The following is an 18,363-nucleotide window of genomic DNA, read 5'->3' on the forward strand; positions in this document are numbered from 1 at the left end:
GAGTTATATGTTTCTCTCCTACTCATTTAAGATAACCTTTTTAAAATCTGGAATGTTAGTCAGCCTCATATCCAGAGCTGGGGGCAGTAGGCACCAAGGAATTAGGGAGAAGTAGAGCCCTTAGTTCAATATATTTAAGCAGAAAAGAAATATTCAAAAGAAATAGGTACCAAAAATTTAGACCGAAGTAGGACCAGGATTCAGATCTCTGAATTAAGAAAACTGGAATAGACTTGCTCTGAGTACTTTCCTAGCCTGTGCCAGACTGGCAGAAGACACAACAGAACCTCCATTTCTGTTCTCTTTGCCTAGGTCCTTGAGGTTTTAATTCACTATTTTATTCTCCTACAGCATTAGCTTCTGTGTTCTTAGTCACATAGTTTTAACCTATTTTGTTTCCACTATAGTCTTTTAGACAGAAAGGCTAGAACCAATTCTTTACTCCTGTATGTGTTCAGAAGTTTTTTGAGGGAATGTTGTGTTAGGGGACTGCAGAATTATAAAGAAGAGAACCATGCAGGTGTGCCTTGATGGAAATCAGATAAAGGTGAAGAAACAAGCCATCTATATAAAAATAAGATGTTAAAATTTTGCAAGAGTTTTTGAGGGGTTTAGGGGGCTGTGTGAGTGTGTATTGGCCAAATATTTTTCAAATGTTTTATAATGGTTGTGAGATTCTTTATTCAAACTATATTGTAGCTGAAAACTTATTATGTCAAAAGAAAGCAAAATAGCAGAGTTGCTCCTGTTGTAGATGGGGTTCAGAGCTCTGTTTGATTGGATCTTCTATTCTTTTCCTTTCTCCTCACCTCATTCCCAGACCTGAAGAATCTCTTTGGAACCCATAGGCCTCTAAAGATTATACTTTGAAAAGCATTTAACTCAATGCAACAATATTTTTATAGCATCCTGAAGGATGTTTTGAAAAGATTCTGCTTTAAATTCTAGCGCATGAAAGGTTACTGCTTCATGAGGTAGTTGTATATCACTGAGCAACTCCAACAGTGGAGAAATTCTTACCCATGTTAAGCTGCCTCCTAATAACTTTGAATTAGTGATGCTGATGTTGCCTTATGTAGGAAACAGAGAAAATATCTTCCTTATGAAAACTCTTTAAATATTTGAAATGAATTACTTGAAGTCATCTTTATAGTTATCCTTTCTTACATTCAAAACTCATGTATTGAGCACCTGTCACGTGTAATACTTGGACTGTAAGAAGACGCTGTTATTATCCTCATGAATCTCACGTTCTGATGGAGGAGATAGACATATGCAGGGATAATGTAAATCAGTAAGTCGGGAGAGTGTAGCTCAGGGGAACTCTACTCAGTGCTCTGTGGTGACCTAAACGGAAAGGAAATCGAAACAAAGAGGAGATACATGTATACGTATGGCTGATTCTCTTCAACACAGCAGTGGGAAGAAACCAAACTCCAATTTTTAAAAGTCAGTTTTCCTTAAAGTAATTTAAAATTTAATATAATCCCAATAAGAAGCCAAAAATTTTTCATTGAATTGATCCTACAGTACCTGTGGGAAAATAAACATAAGTAACCATAAAAACTCTTAAAAAGAAAAATGATGGGGAGAAAACTAGCACTACTAGATAAATTAAGACGTATTATGATCTTATCAGTTAAAACAGGGTGTTTATGGAAAGATAGTCTAATGAGATAGAATGGAAAATTCAAATGTACATCTAGATAAAAAAGAAAATTTATTATATGATAAAGAATAATCTCAAACAAATCAAGAAGGATTATCCCAGTAGTGATTTGAAAATAACTACGGAATTAAGGGGGAAAAAAAGCTGGATTCAGACTTTATACTTACATCCGCATTAATTCTAAATGAGTCAGAGATGTTGAAGTTTATAATGAAAGGGTAAAATATCTACAAAAAACCATGAAAGATTTATGTGCAGCACTGAGATCAGAAAGACCTTTAGAGAGATAAAATAAGCAATGACAAAAAACAAACGAAAGAAATAATTTGCAACTAATCTCTCTAAATTATCAGGAACTTTTAGAAATCAGTGAGAAAAGGGACCAACAATCCCGTATAGGTTGTGTTACTTATTCAAAAATAAGTTTAAAATAATATACCATTTACCATGACAATAAACACTGTCAGTTCAGTTCAGTCGCTCAGTCGTGTCCGACTCTTTGCGACCCCATGAACCGCAGCACGCCAGGCCTCCCTGTCCATCACCGACTCCCAGAGTTCATCCAAACCCATGTCCATTGAGTCGGTGATGCCATCCAACCATCTCATCCTCTGTCATCCCCTTCTCCTCCTGCCCTCAATCTTTCCCAGGATCAGGGTCTTTTCAAATGAATCAGCTCTTTGCATCAGGTGGCAAAGTATTGGAGTTTCAGCCTCACCATCAGTCCTTCCAATGAACACCCAGGATTGATCTCCTTTAAAATGGACTGGTTGGATCTCCTTGCAGTCCAGGGGACTCTCAAGAGTCCCCTCCAACACCATAGTTCAAAAGCATCAATTCTTTGGTGCTCAGCTTTCTTTAAAATATGTACAAGCCTTCCACAGAGAAAATTATAAAGTTTTATTGAAAGACACTGAAGAAGAACTAAATAGATGGTTTATGTTTATGAACAGAAACTTTCTACATAGTAAAGATGTCAGTTCTTCCTAAATCCATCAGTATAAGGCAATTCTAATAAAAATTTAGAAAAGTTATTTGTAGAACTTAATCAGTTGATCCTAAAGGTGTTTGATAGAGCAAAGGACTTAAAATAACACAACAGTATAAGTGAAGAGAACTTGCCTTACCAGATATGAAGTACTATTTTTAGCTGTAGTAATTGAGGCCATATAGGAATAGATTCATAGATCCATGGACAAAATAGCCAGAACTATCCCATGTTTGTGGGAAAACTTTGTACAGATATCAGGTATTGCTGACTAGTACAGACAGACTAGCTAATAAATGCTATTGAGGAAATGAAATATCAGATCAGAAATACATATCCCTACTATGGTGTACTTTCTTAAAAACCATATTTAAAAAATTAACTCCAGATCAAATAAAAACCCAAATATGAAAAGCAAACTTTAAAATTCTCACTTAAAAAACAGTTGAAAATATGACCGTGATTCGGTAGGCTATGATTTTCTAACCCCCACCCCTCCAAGGGCACAAACTGTAGGGAGAAATTTTGATAAATTTGGCAATAGAGGTCATTATTTGAAAAAAACAGGAAGAGTTTCCATGGAGTCATATAAGCAGAGTCTTGATTAAAGTGGTTTGAGAGGTAAATAAGCAATCAAGAAGTAAAGATAGCAATGCTGACTCCTGTTTTGAGAAGTATCAAAGGGAAAAATAAAATCTGAAGCCACATAACATTTGGAAAGAATAATATGCCATTAGGAGATTTGGATCTGAGCCCATGATTCCACCACTTGTTTATTACCTGAAAGACCTTGTCCTGGTCGTTAATCACTTTCTCTTGACTCACAATGTAGCATTCCCCACTTCCTGAAAGATGTTTTAATCACTGCAACACAAAGTGCTGATTCTCTCTCCTCTGTATATCTTGAGTTGTTGAAGGAATTACTTGAAGTAAGTTTCTCACAAATCAGGATAAGCCGCCCCTTTCACTATACGTATGACACGTATAATTCTGTTGCTTGGTAGGTGTTCATCCAAGGTCCTGACTCATTCTGAAAAAGATTTAAGATGGATGGAAAGCTGAAAGGGACTTGAAAGAATCCAATCCTGTTATTAGACAGCTGAGGAAAACTGGAAACTTAGGTGAACAGCTGAGGCTCACATAGTGAATTCCTGACTGAACTGCCTCTAGGACTCAGGCCTTCTGATTGCTGGCCTTGGCTCCTTTCAGTTTATCCTGAATGCTTCCTGAAGTCGTCTTGACCACCCCAGCACAAAGGGCTCTTGTTTCTTTGAACACTGGTGGTATTTGCTGTCTACACATCTCATCCAGCACTCATGTACTGTTTCCTTTCTTTTAGTTAAGCTTTCAATGTGTGTAGGATATCTCTCCAACTAGACTGCAGGTTCTTCAAGAGCTAAATTAGCATTTTCTCCAGGTAGGTATTAGTAGATGATGGCTAATCCTGAGCAAGTCTCTCAACCTTTGTTAACCTTAGAGTCCCGTTTATAAAATGGAGATATGGATTAAATTCCTATACAAGTACCATTATTGTTAAAATAACTCTATAACAAGTCTACCATGACCTGCTTTTTTCTATCTTCATGACAATAAAATTTTAGTTCAATGAACTAACATAAACAATATTGTAGAGTTCATCTCATCAGGATTGAACTTGTGAAATACTTGTTTTATGACCCCCTACAGGGATAGAAAAAGAATAAGTGTATGATGTGTGAAAGCATTTGAGAATGGAAAAAGCATTATTCAAAGAGGAGCAACTTCTTGACAGGTCAGGGCAAGAGAAGTATCTCTAATGTGCTCTTAAGAGGATCATTCTGTACATGCAGAATGAGTTGTGCTGGCAGACACCTAATGAGTTTTAGAGTATACTGCATGAAGATGCAGAGTAATTGGCTTAGTGGAGAGAAGAAATGATGAAGCAAAGATGCTTTCAAACACATTTACTAATTAAGGGTTAGTATATATTAGATACAATTCTGTATCAACATGTTTATAAAGAAGTCATGGAAGAAACTAGCACAAAATTGTAAATTACAGCACCAAAAATTGCACTATGCCAATTAGAAAAGTTTAATTCGTATTATATATAAATTATTTAACAAAAATCATTTAAATATCTTTATATTTTTCTTATCCTTTATTACTATAAAAATTTTCTGGTCCTACTGCTAGAAACTTTTTAAAAATTCAAAATCATGTTTTAAGAAACTGAGAGGTCTGTAAGAGAGGTCTTCTACTTATGTAAATACATTGCTCGTTGCAAAATATTGCTTGTTTTAGTTTTTGATCTCCAGTGATTCACACTTATCTTTCTTCCTGGTATTCTCCTTGTTTCCCAAATTTACTGAGTGTTAAAAGGGAGCAGCTAAATGCTGTTCTCATTGATAAGCTAACTTAGCGCACATGACTAGGTCCCAGACAATATTTCAGAGTTAGTGAAGTTCGGTTCACCAGGGAAGTCACCAGCTGGAACCATCTGTTATTTATTGCCCATTGGAATCTGTGCATATTTTTATGATAGGTCAATGCATGACCTGTTGCTTTTAGCACATGAACTAAATCAAATCAGATCAGCATGTTGACCCCTGAATGGTGATTATTTAGAGAAATCTTATATGTCATAAGAAAATTTCCAAAATGTGCCTCTGTTAGAGGAAGTTAGTGACAATTGGGACTCGTTGTTAACTTCTGTTAATTAATCAAGAATCCAAAACATTTATTTTTTGTTTTATAAACTGTAAAACTTTGGAAAAGGAAGAGAAGTAGAAAAAAGGAGTAGAAATACTCATCCCACTACCCTAAGACAATCTTAATGACACTTCAGTATATTTCCTTTCATTAATATTGAATATATTTTTGTAACTTTTTAATGAAAATTTCAAATATATGACAAAGTTGAAATAATTTTACAGTAAACATTCATTCCCCAAACTTAAATTCTACTGTTAGTACTGTACTGTACCATGTACTTGCTTTATCACTTATCTATGCTTTTCCCCATCCTCTATCCATCAATAATCCATCTTATTTTTTAAATTTATTTCAAAGTAATTGCACACATTACCATGCTTCTCCCTAAATGATTTAGCAAGCAGATCATTCAGTTCAGTTCAGTTCAGTCACTCAGTCATGTCCGACTCTTTGTGACCCCATGAATCGCAGCACGCCAGGCCTCCCTGTCCATCACCAACTCCCGGAGTTCACTCAGACTCACGTCCATCGAGTCAGTGATGCCATCCAGCCATCTCATCCTCTGTCGTCCCCTTCTCCTCCTGCCCCCAATCCCTCCCAGCATCAGAGTCTTTTCCAATGAGTCAACTCTTCACATGAGGTGGCCAAAGTACTGGAGTTTCAGCTTTAGCATCATTCCTTCCAAAGAAATCCCAGGGCTGATCTCCTTGCCTCTTGAGAAACCTATATGCAGGTCAGGAAGCAACAGTTAGAACTGGACATGGAACAACAGACTGGTTCCAAATAGGAAAAGGAGTACGTCAAGGCTGTATATTGTCACCCTGCTTATTTAACTTCTATGCAGAGTACATCATGAGAAATGCTGGGCTGGAGGAAGCACAAGATGGAATCAAGATTGCCAGGAGAAATATCAATAACCTCAGATATGCAGATGACACCACCCTTATGGCAGAAAGTGAAGAGGAACTAAAGAGCCTCTTGATGAAAGTGAAAGAGGAGAGTGAAAAAGTTGGCTTAAAGCTCAACATTCAGAAAACGAAGATCATGGCATCTGGTCCCATCACTTCATGGCAAATAGATGGGGAAACAGTGGAAACAGTGGCAGACTTGATTTTTTTGGGCTCCAAAGTCACTGCAGATGGTGACTGCAGCCATGAGATTAAAAGACGTTTACTCCTTGGAAGAAAAGTTATGACCAACCTAGATAGCATATTGAAAAGCAGAGACATTACTTTGCCAACAAATGTCCGTCTAGTCAAGGCTATGGTTTTTTCCAGTGGTCATGTATGGATGTGAGAGTTGGACTGTGAAGAAAACTGAGCGCCAAAGAATTGATGGTTTTGAACTGTGGTGTTGGAGAAGACTCTTGAGAGTTCCTTGGACTGCAAGGAGCAGATCATTAGAGTTCAGTAATTCATATAGTTTCTTATTTTGAGGCATAATTTATATACAATGAAATAAAATCTTAGGTATACAATTGTTAAGTTTTGACAAATACATATACTCATATAACCCAACCTCTATCAAAATTTCATTTTGTACTTTTCTTTTTCCACTTAACATTATAGTGTAAGCATTTTCCTTGTTACTATAAACCTTCATAGTAGATTTTAAGGGCAGTATTTGTTGATATTTTAAATTTAACTTTTTAAAAATTATTTTGCTATTTTGATTTGAGTTGGAGGTTTTAGTAGATCGTTTTTCAATTAGTTAAACCTATTTTCTCATTGACATTTATTACTTATTTCCTTATCCACTTATGTGAATTGCTTCCCCTATAATGCTGATTATCTGATCTATTTCATGTTTTTTTCCCATATATATTATGGCATTTTCCATCATTGTGCCTGAATACTCAAAGTATCAATAGCCAAATTAAGTGTCAAATTCTTGCATTAATTAAAATGGCTTTCTTTCAGCTTCTAGGATGAAATCGAAGCCCAATGCCCCAATTACCTCAGGTCTCAAACTTCCTCTGTTGTGTTTTGAACCCAGGTTTTTCATTTGGGCTTCCCTTGTGGCTCAGCTGGTAAAGAATCCGCCTGCAATGCGGGAGACCTGGGTTTGATTCCTGGGTTAAGAAGATCCCCTGGAGAAGGGAAAGGCTAACTACTCCAGTATTCTGGCCTGTAGAATTCCATGGTCTCTATAGTCCATGGGGTTGCAACGAGTCGGACACACCTGAGCGACTTTCACTTTCACTTTTCAGTTGCAGACTGCCAGACCCAGAAGTTGAGTGGGTGCATTGTCTCATCTGAAGGCCAAGTTCTGGGTCCCAGGCTTGTATATATGTCCTCTTTCTCCTTGTACACTTCCCCCCAACTTTGTCCAAATATTCTCAGTCATATAAGTCAGTGTAATATATCACTACATCCTTTCCTAAAATATGGAATTAAGTCAGAGTGTGGATATTTCGTGTTTGTATATAGATATTAACTGAGCTCAAGGCTTCCCAGGTGGTGCTAGTGGTAAAGAACCCTCCTGCCAGTGCAGGAGATGTAAGAGACATGGGTTTGATCCATTGGTTGGGAAGATCCCCTGGAGGAGGGCATGGCAATCCACTCCAGTTTTTTTGCCTGGAGAATCCCATGGACAGAGGAGCCTGGTGGGCTGCATTCCATAGGGTTGTGAGAGTCAGACATGACTGAAGCAACTTAGCACGCATGCACATTAACTAACCTCATGTTAATTAATGTTGTTAGTATCATTTACCATTAGAAGCCGTGAATCTGTACATTCAGCTGACTTGTGTGAGGGAAACTGCCTGCACTGAGAGAGAAGGTCTATCAACAGAGAAATTGTAGTTATGCTCCAGTGATTCCAATAAATAAACACTTATTAAATACAATTTAAAATCTTTATTTCTCCCCACAATTAGCAAATGAATTTCATATTAGCTCAACTGGAAGTTTTCTTCTCATAGTTGCCAAGAAATATATTTTTAACAGAGCTGTCCCACAGAGCTGGGAGTGGACTGGCAAGAAGGAAGCCTTCAGCTGCTATCTTTACTCAAGCAGAGCTCTGTGTCAGAGTGTCTAGGAAAGTATTCCTGCTCTGAGGAGTGGGGTCAGAATAGATTATCAAGCTTCTCTGGTTCAGCTAATTGTTGCTTTGGTTTGGGGCTTAATTATGATTCAATGTAAAATATTCTTTTTCTAATAGGAAATAAAGGAAAAAAAGAAATTCTGCAAGATGTATATCGAGGATCTTGTGAAGGAAGCCACGGAAATCAACATGAAAAATGAAGCTTTGCAGAAACTTTGGCCACAGATGTTCATTGAGCTTGTGAGGGATGCAGTTATAGAAATCCGCAATAAAAATTCCTATATGAAGCTTTGCCTACAGCAGATAACTGACCAAAAATAGAAATGGCTTTTAGTTACAATTGAGATTTTTAGTTTTATGTTTTTGATGGTTGAAAATATGTGTGTTAAAAAATGTTAAAACAACAACAAAACTTTTCCTTCAAGCTAGAAAGACGAGCATCAAAGCATTTATTGCCTACTGTTCTTGTAGTTAAAGGTTAGGAAGGAAAGAGCAAAAGGGAAAATTCATTCCTATATATGTTGACCAAACAACCTTTGGGAACTGAGCAGTCTCTAGGGCCCTTGAATGGGCCCTGAGTCTCGGGTTCTTGATTTGACTGGTGCCCCTGCTACAGCCCAAAGCACGTAGTGTTCACTCATGGTTCAGCGTGAGTTGCCTCTGTCTACTTTCAGCTGATAATTTTTAGTTACTTACCTCTTTATTTTATGTCATGATTTCAAAGCCAAAAATATGTTCTTTTTTATGAGTGAAGAATAAACTTATTAATAAATTAGTTTAAAGGAAAATGTGTTTGCCTCCTTAATCCAGTCAGAATTGTCATATTTATTGTACGTTTTTCTTTAGCTGAGTAGGAGGAGCCCTTCTCTTTATTTATGTAGGAAGAGGCCTCATTCTTCTAAGGATGCATCCTCGGCGTACCACAGGAAGTCCTGGGGGTCACTATGAGCAGAAAATATGAAAATGAGTCCAAACAGGGACAAGAAGAAAGTGCGTTTGCCTTAAGAGATCCTGAGTGTATGTATGTAAAATGCAGTGACTAATCAGTAAGTCTGCTTCTATGAATGGTGTCTCTTTCTGTTGTTGGCTACTCTGAGGCTCTTTTTCTAGGCAGGCATGTGTACCTGTATCTCAAAAGTATTAGAGATTTAGGAGGGAAAGTTTCGAATTTTTCTAATTCCAGTTGAAGATCAAACAGAGAAATAAGATATAAAGATATAAGCAGGGGGTTGTCCTGGTTGATGCTAGTGATTTTGGAGCCCATGACCATACCCAGAAGTGATACAACTTTAGAAACACAATCTTACAGGTCCATAAATAGGAATTCTCCGATTTGCTCAGATTTCACCTGGCAGCTGTATGGATCACCAGGATATGGGAAAATGAAAACAGAAGTTACAGGAAGATAGAGTCCTATGGAAACGCTTGAAGGGAAGGAAGGTAAGCTGCTTTGCTTACACTAAGAAAGGCCTATGTCCTTAAGAGCTCTTGGTCACCCTCAAGTTTAGGAAGGCCTCAAGTTTAGGAAGCCATGTTTCAGAACACGGCCTTTCAAGTCTCACTGTCCTGGGCTTGTATCGTGGCACTTCAGCTCCCACTTTAGCTTGTGAACCATCTGGACCTCAGTTTCCTCATGATAGCACATATCTTATAAGATTATGGTGAGGATCAGATGAGATAATGCATTTAAAAGTGACCACAAAGTAAATGAAGCTATTCTTTGTCATCTTCTAGAAGCAGGTTGAACCACAGTTTTGGTGCCCTGGGACAGGAAGAACTGTTAGTGTTTGCTGAGGATCCTCCATCTCTCCAAATTGAAACATACAGACCAACTCTCATCTGACTGGTAAACAGTGACCCCTCCCCGGGTTTCTGTCTTATTTGTTATAGAAACGAGAGCCCACCTTGAGAGTGACATTGAGATGAAAAACAAGAGTATCTTGTTCATGGGCTTCTAGGAAATAGGAGAGGCAAGGACATCTGACTCCTCAGGCATGCGTGGAGTGGTTGCTCACTCTAGGCCAGGCAGGGGAATGCCTGGCTGTTTAATAAACAACCTGTCTAGCTTCCTGCATGCTGCCTCTCCTCCCCCTACCCTCCCGCCCTGATGATAAAGAGCCTAGATCTTCACGTTCACGTGCATTCTTGGCTCTCCCCAGTCCTCCTAGGCATTTAAGGAACTGAAAGATCAGCACTCACTGGCTTGGTGGCAAACCTACAGGTTGGCTCAACTCAGAGCACCTGCTTCAAGCCTAGTAAGAGGGGTTCTGTCTTGTTTCTGAAATCAGAACTCCTTAATGCCCCGTCTTTAGTCACTTGGTCTCTTCATCCCTTTGTACGTGAGCTCCCTCTTGCTTACCCCCGCTGTTACACACTGAGTGATTTCTGTTACTTGAATCCTTGTTTTGCCTGATCCCAAATCCCACTGACTGTGTCCTCCCATCTCATTATTATCCCTTGCCACTCAGCTTCCTCCCAACCCATGCTTGCTGGACTTCCAGGGTGAGGATAATCCCCAGAGGAAAGGGCAAGGGGACCTGGGTCTACTGTGTCTGAAATCAACTGAGGACTCTGTGGCTAGTGGGGATCCCTGCGACAAGTTATCATCTCTGCTCGGGGTTTTCCAGGATCTTCAGGAAGGGAGCGAGATGCACACCCCACAGGCTGAGACTATCAAGGCTAGTGTATTCTGAAGGATTGCCTTTTTCCATAAAGAATCTCAAGCTCAAACAGAATATCACCTCAAAAGCAGGAAGGTACAGAATCCGCCAACTGGGGAGATACTGTCCCCCGGGTTATGGTTTAGCAGTTAGGTGGTTACATGTGCTGTTGTTGGGTCTGGGGATGGCTGCTAAGTGTGTGGTTGGATCTCAGGCTAATTAACTGTGCTGCTGTCTGAGGATGGTGCCCGGGTCGGCTCCCTGCTTTGTGAGCTTCGCTCCACTAAAGGCCTGATGCAGGAGACCATGAAGCCTCACGGTGCTCCTGATCTGTTCCTTTCCAGGGTAGGGGCTACAGTGGTATTCGTATGCTCCACTGAGTAATAATAATCATAACAACAAATAAGACTTATTGGGTGGCATCATGCACTTACTTTAAGCTCTTTTTAAAAATGTTTTAAATTTATTTTTGCCCGTGTTGAGTCTTGGTTGCTGCATGCCAGCTTTCTCTAGTTACAGCAAGTGGGGTCTGCTCTTGACTGCGATGCAGGGTCTTCTCAGTTCAGTGGCTTCTCTAGTTGTGGCACACAGGCTCTAGGTGAGCAGATTCGGCAGCTGCAGCACGTGGCCCTAGAGCACAAGGGCTTCAGTAGTTGCTATTCGAGTGCTCTAGAGCTCAGGTTCTGTGGTTGTGGCTCATGGGTTTAGTTGCCCCACAGCATGTGGGAGGTTCCTAGACCAGAGATCAAACCCATGTCCCCTGAATTGGCAGGCGGATTCTTTACCACTGAACCACCACGGGAGTCCTATTTTAAGCTCTTTACATGCATTGTCTCATTTATTCTCCCTGCACTGTGATATACATGTGCCCCTATTTGAACACTAGAAAACTGAGACCTTGAGAGGTTAAAAACCTCACCCAAGAGTATTTCATCCTATAAGTAGTACATGGGACCTGCGTTCATAAACATGTTTCATCTTAAGCATTTGGCATCTGAGTAATATAAATGAAAGAATGAAAAGAAAGGAAGGAAAGAAAAGGAAGAAGCAAGGAAAGGAAAGAAGAACCTGGCTAGTTAGCAAGGCAAGCATGCAAACCAGAACACAGAGATCCTGCTCAGGAGAATATTAAGTTGAATCTTGAAGGACAAAGGTTAGTTTTCCTAACCTGCTTTTATGGGTCAGCTGGAGATGGAATGGTTACTGTTGCCAAGAAGTTCAGAGCCAAGTTTGAAACTTGATCACCCTGACTGTGGTTAACCAGTATTGATGGAGTATTTGTTATCTTTGATCCTTATTTTCTACTTAGGTTTATGTTTTCCTGGCTCATTGTATGTATTTTTTTTTTTTTTTTTTTTTTGCAAGCTACCTCAAATCCTTTCTGGAAAGAGGAAAAGGATAAATAAATGAGTTAAAATATATCCAAAGCTCCAAAGAATAGACTACTCCTATATTTTGGGCAATGAAACACTTTACAGTTTCTCTTCAGGAGACAATGAAACTATTCCTTATATCACTCTCTCTAAACTTGAATTTTCAGAGAGTTGACTTCTTTCTTCTCTTTGTTTATCTTGAAATATTTCAACATGCAGAAATGTAGGTAGAATAGTATCTCAAATAAAACCTTGTATCCACCACCAAGCATAACAGATATTTTTCCACATTTGCTTCAGATTTTAAAAATAAAACATCACAAGTAGAAATGGAGCCTCTGTGTAGCTCTTTCCCTAGAGGACACCACAATCCTGAATTTGATGCTTATCATTCATTCATGTTTTCATACCATTCCTATTTATACACATATGCATAGGGAGTTCATTGAATTGACTTTATATTTTCATATTTTATATAAATAGTATCATGCAATATGCATTCTTTCTGCATATTTTTTTTTCCATTTGGTATTCTGTTTCTGAGCAGCTCTACCCAAAAACATAATTGATGGGAATAAATAACTCAGCTTTTGTTGTTGTTGTTTCTTTTTTTTACTGCTGTTTGATATTTGGCTGTATGGTCAAAGTATAATTTATATATTCATTTTCCTGTTGATGGGCATTGTGATTTCTACTTTATAGCTGTTACACACAATTCTGTTTTGAATATACTTGTTCACAGGTGAGTTTTGAGAACACATAATTAGTGATGGGATTTCTGGGTCAGATGCACATCTTCAACTACATTAAATATCGTCAATTGTTTCTGAAGTCATTATCAGTTCACATTCCCACAATACATGTTCAGTTGTTCCACATTCTCAATTTTTGCAACCTGATGAGTTAATGTACAGTATGTGTGTGTGTTCTTGAGGATGGCTTTTGTGCAGAGAAGAGATTATTCAAGAACTTTTTTTACGATGAAATTTATATACCGTGAAATGCACTTAAGTGTAAAATCTGATTAATTTTGAAAATATCAACATCCCAATTAAGATATAAAATATTCTAATCACTTGAGAAAAGTTGTTCTAGCCAATTGCCTTTCGCTATGAGCAGCTATCGGAGAAGGGGATGGCACCCCACTCCAGTACTCTTGCCTGGAAAATCCCATGGACAGAGGAGCCTGGTAGGCTGCAGTCCATGGGTCACGAAGAGTTGGACACGACTGAGCGACTTCACTTTCACTTTTCACTTTCATGCATTGGAGAAGGAAATGGCAACCCACTCCAGTGTTCTTGCCTGGAGAATCCCAGGGACAGGGGAGCCTGGTGGGCTGCCGTCTATGGGGTCGCACAGAGTCGGACACGACTGAAGCGACTTAGCAGTAGCAGCAGCAGCATGAGCAGCTATTTTTCGAAGTTCTTTCACCAATGATTGATTAATTTTGTCTGTTTTAGAACTTCATGTAAATAGAACAATACAGTGTGTACTCATGTGTCAGGTATCTTTTACCCAACAGATATGTTTTTAAGAATCACTCATATTGTTTCACATATCTGAAATTGTAATTTTTATTGCATAATGTGAAGATACTACAATTTGTTTATCTACTCTATTGGGTTGTTTCTAACTTTGGGGATATTATGAATAAAGACATTTTATAAAAGTTCAGTGGAGCTACTGGGTCATTATAAGTTTGACTTTCTAAGGAACTGCCATGCATTCTTCAAGGTGTATAATTTTACACTCTCTCCAGCAACGTATACAGAGTTCCAACTGCCCACATGGTTGCCAACGTTTGCTGTTGTGAGCCTTTATTATTTTTAATAATTCTAGCATGGCTTTTTTGGCCATCTCATTGTTGCTTTAATTTTATTTTCCCTGATGTCTAATGCTGTTGATCATGTTTTTATGTGCTGTTTAGTCATTTTTATTTCTTCTTTTGTGAAGGAAATGTTCAGGTCTATTGCCCATTTCTAAAATTTGAATTGTCATTTTATTATTGATTTGTATGGGTTCTATATATATTCTATATAAAATACTTCTGTTTGAATTATAAAGTTTAATCCATTGATTGAGCTGGATTGCCAGGGAAATCCTGGCAAGTGCTTTTTGATGTTCCCTTTAAAACGGTTTGCCTGTCCAAAGTTTGCAAAGATATTCTCTGTTTACTTCTGGAGGCTTTATAGATTTAGCTGTCACATTCAGGACTATTATCCTTCTTGAATTAATTTTTGCAAATACTGTGAATTAGGGATCAAAATTCATTTTCTTTTCCATATGGAAACCCAGTTGTTCCCATATGGGGGTGGTTTAGTTGCTAAGTCGTGTCTTACTCTTGAGACCCCATGGACTGTAGCCCGCCTGACTCGTCTGTCCATGGAATTCTCCAGGCAAGAATACCAGAGTGGGTTGCCATTCCCTTCTCCGGGGGATCTTCCCAACCCAGGGATCAAACCCGGGTCTGCTGCATTGCAGGCAGACTCTTTACCGACTGAGCTACAAGGGGTATAACTTGGTGCAAAAAGTTCCTTTCTCCCATGGAATTGCATTGGCAATTTTTTTAAAAGATCAATTGACCTGTACATGTGGGGATCTCCTTCTATACTTACTATTCTTTTCCATTTTAAACTTTTTACATGAATACCATACTGTCATGAATACTGTACTAAGTCTTGAAATCATGTAACTTCCACCAATTTCATTTTTATTTTACAAAATTGTTTTAGCTACTCTAGGTCTTTGCATTTCCATATAAATTTTAGAATCAGCTTGCCAATTTCTAAAAAAAAATGATTTTGGACATTTTTATTAGGATTATACTGACTATAGATGAATTGAGGGAGATGAATATCTTAATAATACTGAATCTTCCACTGCATGAATATGAGATATCTCTTCATTTTATTAAGACCATTTTTCAGCAAAATTTTGTAGGTTTCAGTTTAAATTTTATTCTAAAGTAAATTTATTCAAGACTTTTTATATTTTAAAAATATTTTAACATTTTACTTTTAATTCTTTTTGCTAATACATAGTAATACAATTTATATATAATTGATTCTCATTGTTTATAGATTCTGTATTTGTGAATTCACTTAATTGCTAAAGTGTATTTGTAACCCCAAAGTCAATACTCACAGTGCCTTCATGTTGATTCAAAGACCTGAGCAGAGTGATGAGAAATTTAAGTCAACCAGCTCACACCTCCCAGCTGAGATCAAGGAAGGCAACATTCTGTCTTCTTGTCTTAGTTGTCATAATGTAAACAAGTGTCCTTTTCATGGTATATTTAGTGTCATGTCTGTTGCATTTTTATCTTTTCTGTTGGTGATTTTGTTTTTTTTTAAAGTGTCCCCAAAGGATAGTGCCAAACTGGTCTCTTAAAGCACAGATGGTTGTGATGTGCCTAACAGGGAAAATACGTGAGTTAGATAAATTTTGTTCAGGGATGAGTTGTAGTGCTGTGGCCATGAGTTAAATGTTATTGAATCAATAATATGTATTTTAAAAGATGTCTTTAAACAAAGCATACATTAAAAAGTTTACATACTAATTAACTGACAAAAATGTGGTGCTCAGAGGTTCACAGGCACCTAACCCTGTATTTCCCCAGGAGCAGTTGTTTAATATTTGCTGACTCAGTGTTCACAACATCTTTATGGAATGTAACTTCAGTGAATAATGAGGATCTAGTTTGTTGACCTTGTATCTTGTAACTTGGTGTGCTGCAGTTCATGGGATCGCAGAGAGTCCAACATGACAGCGACTGAACAACAACAAGCAATCCATGCTTTCCTAATTTTAATAGATTCTTCTGTAAATTTCTTAGGATTTTCCAAAAAACATTTTGTCTACAATACAATGTTACATCTTTCTTTCCAGTCATCATACCCCTTATTTCTTTTTCTTTCTTTACTGTACAGGCTAAGATTGCCAGTTCAATTGTCTAAAAGAAATGGTAAGGGTGGTTCTCATTGTTTCATTCCTAATGTACAAGTATTCAATATCTCACTATTATTAAGATTAACTATAGGTTTACATAGATAGCCTTTGTCAGACAGGGGAAATTTTTCCCCTTTTATTCCTAGTTTGCTAAAAGTTTTTATGGTGAATGAATATTGACTTTTGTAAAATATTTTTCTACATCTGTTGAAATAATCATATACGTCTTCCTTGAGGCTGTTAATATTAAACCAGCTTTGCATTATCAGGATGATATGAATCATGGAAAAAGGAAGAGAGTTCCAGAAAAACATCCATTTCTGCTTTATTGATTATGCCAAAGCCTTTGACTGTGTGGATCACAATAAACTGTGGAAAATTCTGAAAGAGATGGGAATACCAGAACACCTGACCTGCCTCTTGAGAAACCTGTATGCATGTCAGGAAGCAACCGTTCATCACAGCACTGTTTATAATAGCCAGGACATGGAAGCAACCTAGATGTCCATCAGCAGATGAATGGATAAGAAAGCTATGGTACATATACACAATGAAGTATTACTCAGCCGTTAAAAAGAATACATTTGAATCAGTTCTAATGAGGTGGATGAAACTGGAGCCTATTATACAGAGTGAAGTAAGCCAGAAAGAAAAACACCAATACAGTATACTAATGCATATATATGGAATTTAGAAAGATGGTAACAATAACCCTGTGTACGAGACAGCAAAAGAGACACTGATGTATAGAACAGTCTTATGGACTCTGTGGGAGAGGGAGAGGGTGGGAAGATTTGGGAGAATGGCATTGAAACATGTATAATATCATATGTGAAATGAGTCGCCAGTCCCGGTTCGATGCATGATACTGGATGCTTGGGGCTGGTGCACTGGGACGACCCAGAGGGATGGAATGGGGAGGGAGGAGGGAGGAGGGTTCAGGATGGGGAACACATGTATACCTGTGGCAGATCTATTTCGATATTTGGCAAAACTAATACAATATTGTAAAGTTTAAAAATAAAGTATAAAAAAAAGGAAGCAACTGTTAGAACTGGACATGGAACAACAGACTGGTTCCAACTAGGAAAAGGAGTATGTCAAGGCTGTATATTGTCACCCTGCTTATTTAACTTATATGCAGAGTACATCATGAGAAACGCTGGGCTGGAAGAAGCGCAGGCTGGAATCAAGATTGCCCGGAGAAATATCAGTAACTTCAGATATGCAGATGGTACCACCCTTATGGCAGAAAGTGAAGAGGAACTAAAAAGCCTCTTGATGAAAGTGAAAGAAGAGAGTGAAAAAGTTGGCTTAAAGCTCAACATTCAGAAAACTAAGATCATGGCATCTGGTCCCCCCACTTCATGGGAAATTTTGGGCTCCAAAATCACTGCAGATGATGACTGCAGCCATGAAATTAAAAGATGCTTACTCCTTGGAAGAAAAGTTATGACCAATCTAGATAGCATATTGAAAAGCAGAGACATTACTTTGCCAACAAAGGTCCGTCTAGTCAAGGCTATGGTTTTTCCTGTGCTCATGTATGGGTGTGAGAGGTGGACTGTGAAGAATGCTGAGCGCTGAAGAATTGATGCTTTTGAACTGTGGTGTTGGAGAAGACTCTTGAGAGTCCCTTGAACTGCAAGGAGATCCAACCAGTCCATTCTAAAGGAGATCAGTCCTGGGTGTTCTTTGGAAGGACTGACGTTGAAGCTGAAACTCCAATACTTTGGCCACCTCATGCGAAGAGTTGACTCATTGGAAAAGACTCTGATGCTGGGAGGGATTGGGGGCAGGAGGAGAAGGGGACGACAGAAGATGAGAAGGCTGGATAGCATCTCCAACTTGATGGACATGAGTTTGGGTGAACTCTGGGAGTTGGTGTTGGACAGGGAGACCTGGCGTGCTGCAATTCATGGGGTCACAAAGATTTGAACATGACTGAGCGACTGAACTGAACTGAACTGATAATGATATCCTTTA

The 18,363-nt window shown here is 38.4% G+C and overlaps 1 protein-coding gene across 4 annotated transcripts in view; it reads left to right on the forward strand.

The window, feature by feature from the left end:
• LRRC49 (leucine rich repeat containing 49) overlaps positions 1-9,174 on the forward strand; it is a 161,883-nt gene extending 152,709 nt beyond the window's left edge. For all 4 annotated transcript variants that reach the window (XM_055536862.1, XM_055536863.1, XM_055536864.1 and 1 more), the window contains one exon: positions 8,514-9,174. In XM_055536862.1, coding sequence (XP_055392837.1) covers positions 8,514-8,717 — 204 coding nt within the window. In that variant the 3' untranslated portion in view covers positions 8,718-9,174. The remainder of the gene's footprint in view (positions 1-8,513) is intronic.
• The last annotated feature ends 9,189 nt before the right edge of the window (positions 9,175-18,363 follow it).

Source organism: Bubalus kerabau, chromosome 10 (genome assembly GCF_029407905.1).
Source record: "Bubalus kerabau isolate K-KA32 ecotype Philippines breed swamp buffalo chromosome 10, PCC_UOA_SB_1v2, whole genome shotgun sequence".
In the NCBI taxonomy this organism is placed as follows: domain Eukaryota; kingdom Metazoa; phylum Chordata; class Mammalia; order Artiodactyla; family Bovidae; genus Bubalus; species Bubalus kerabau.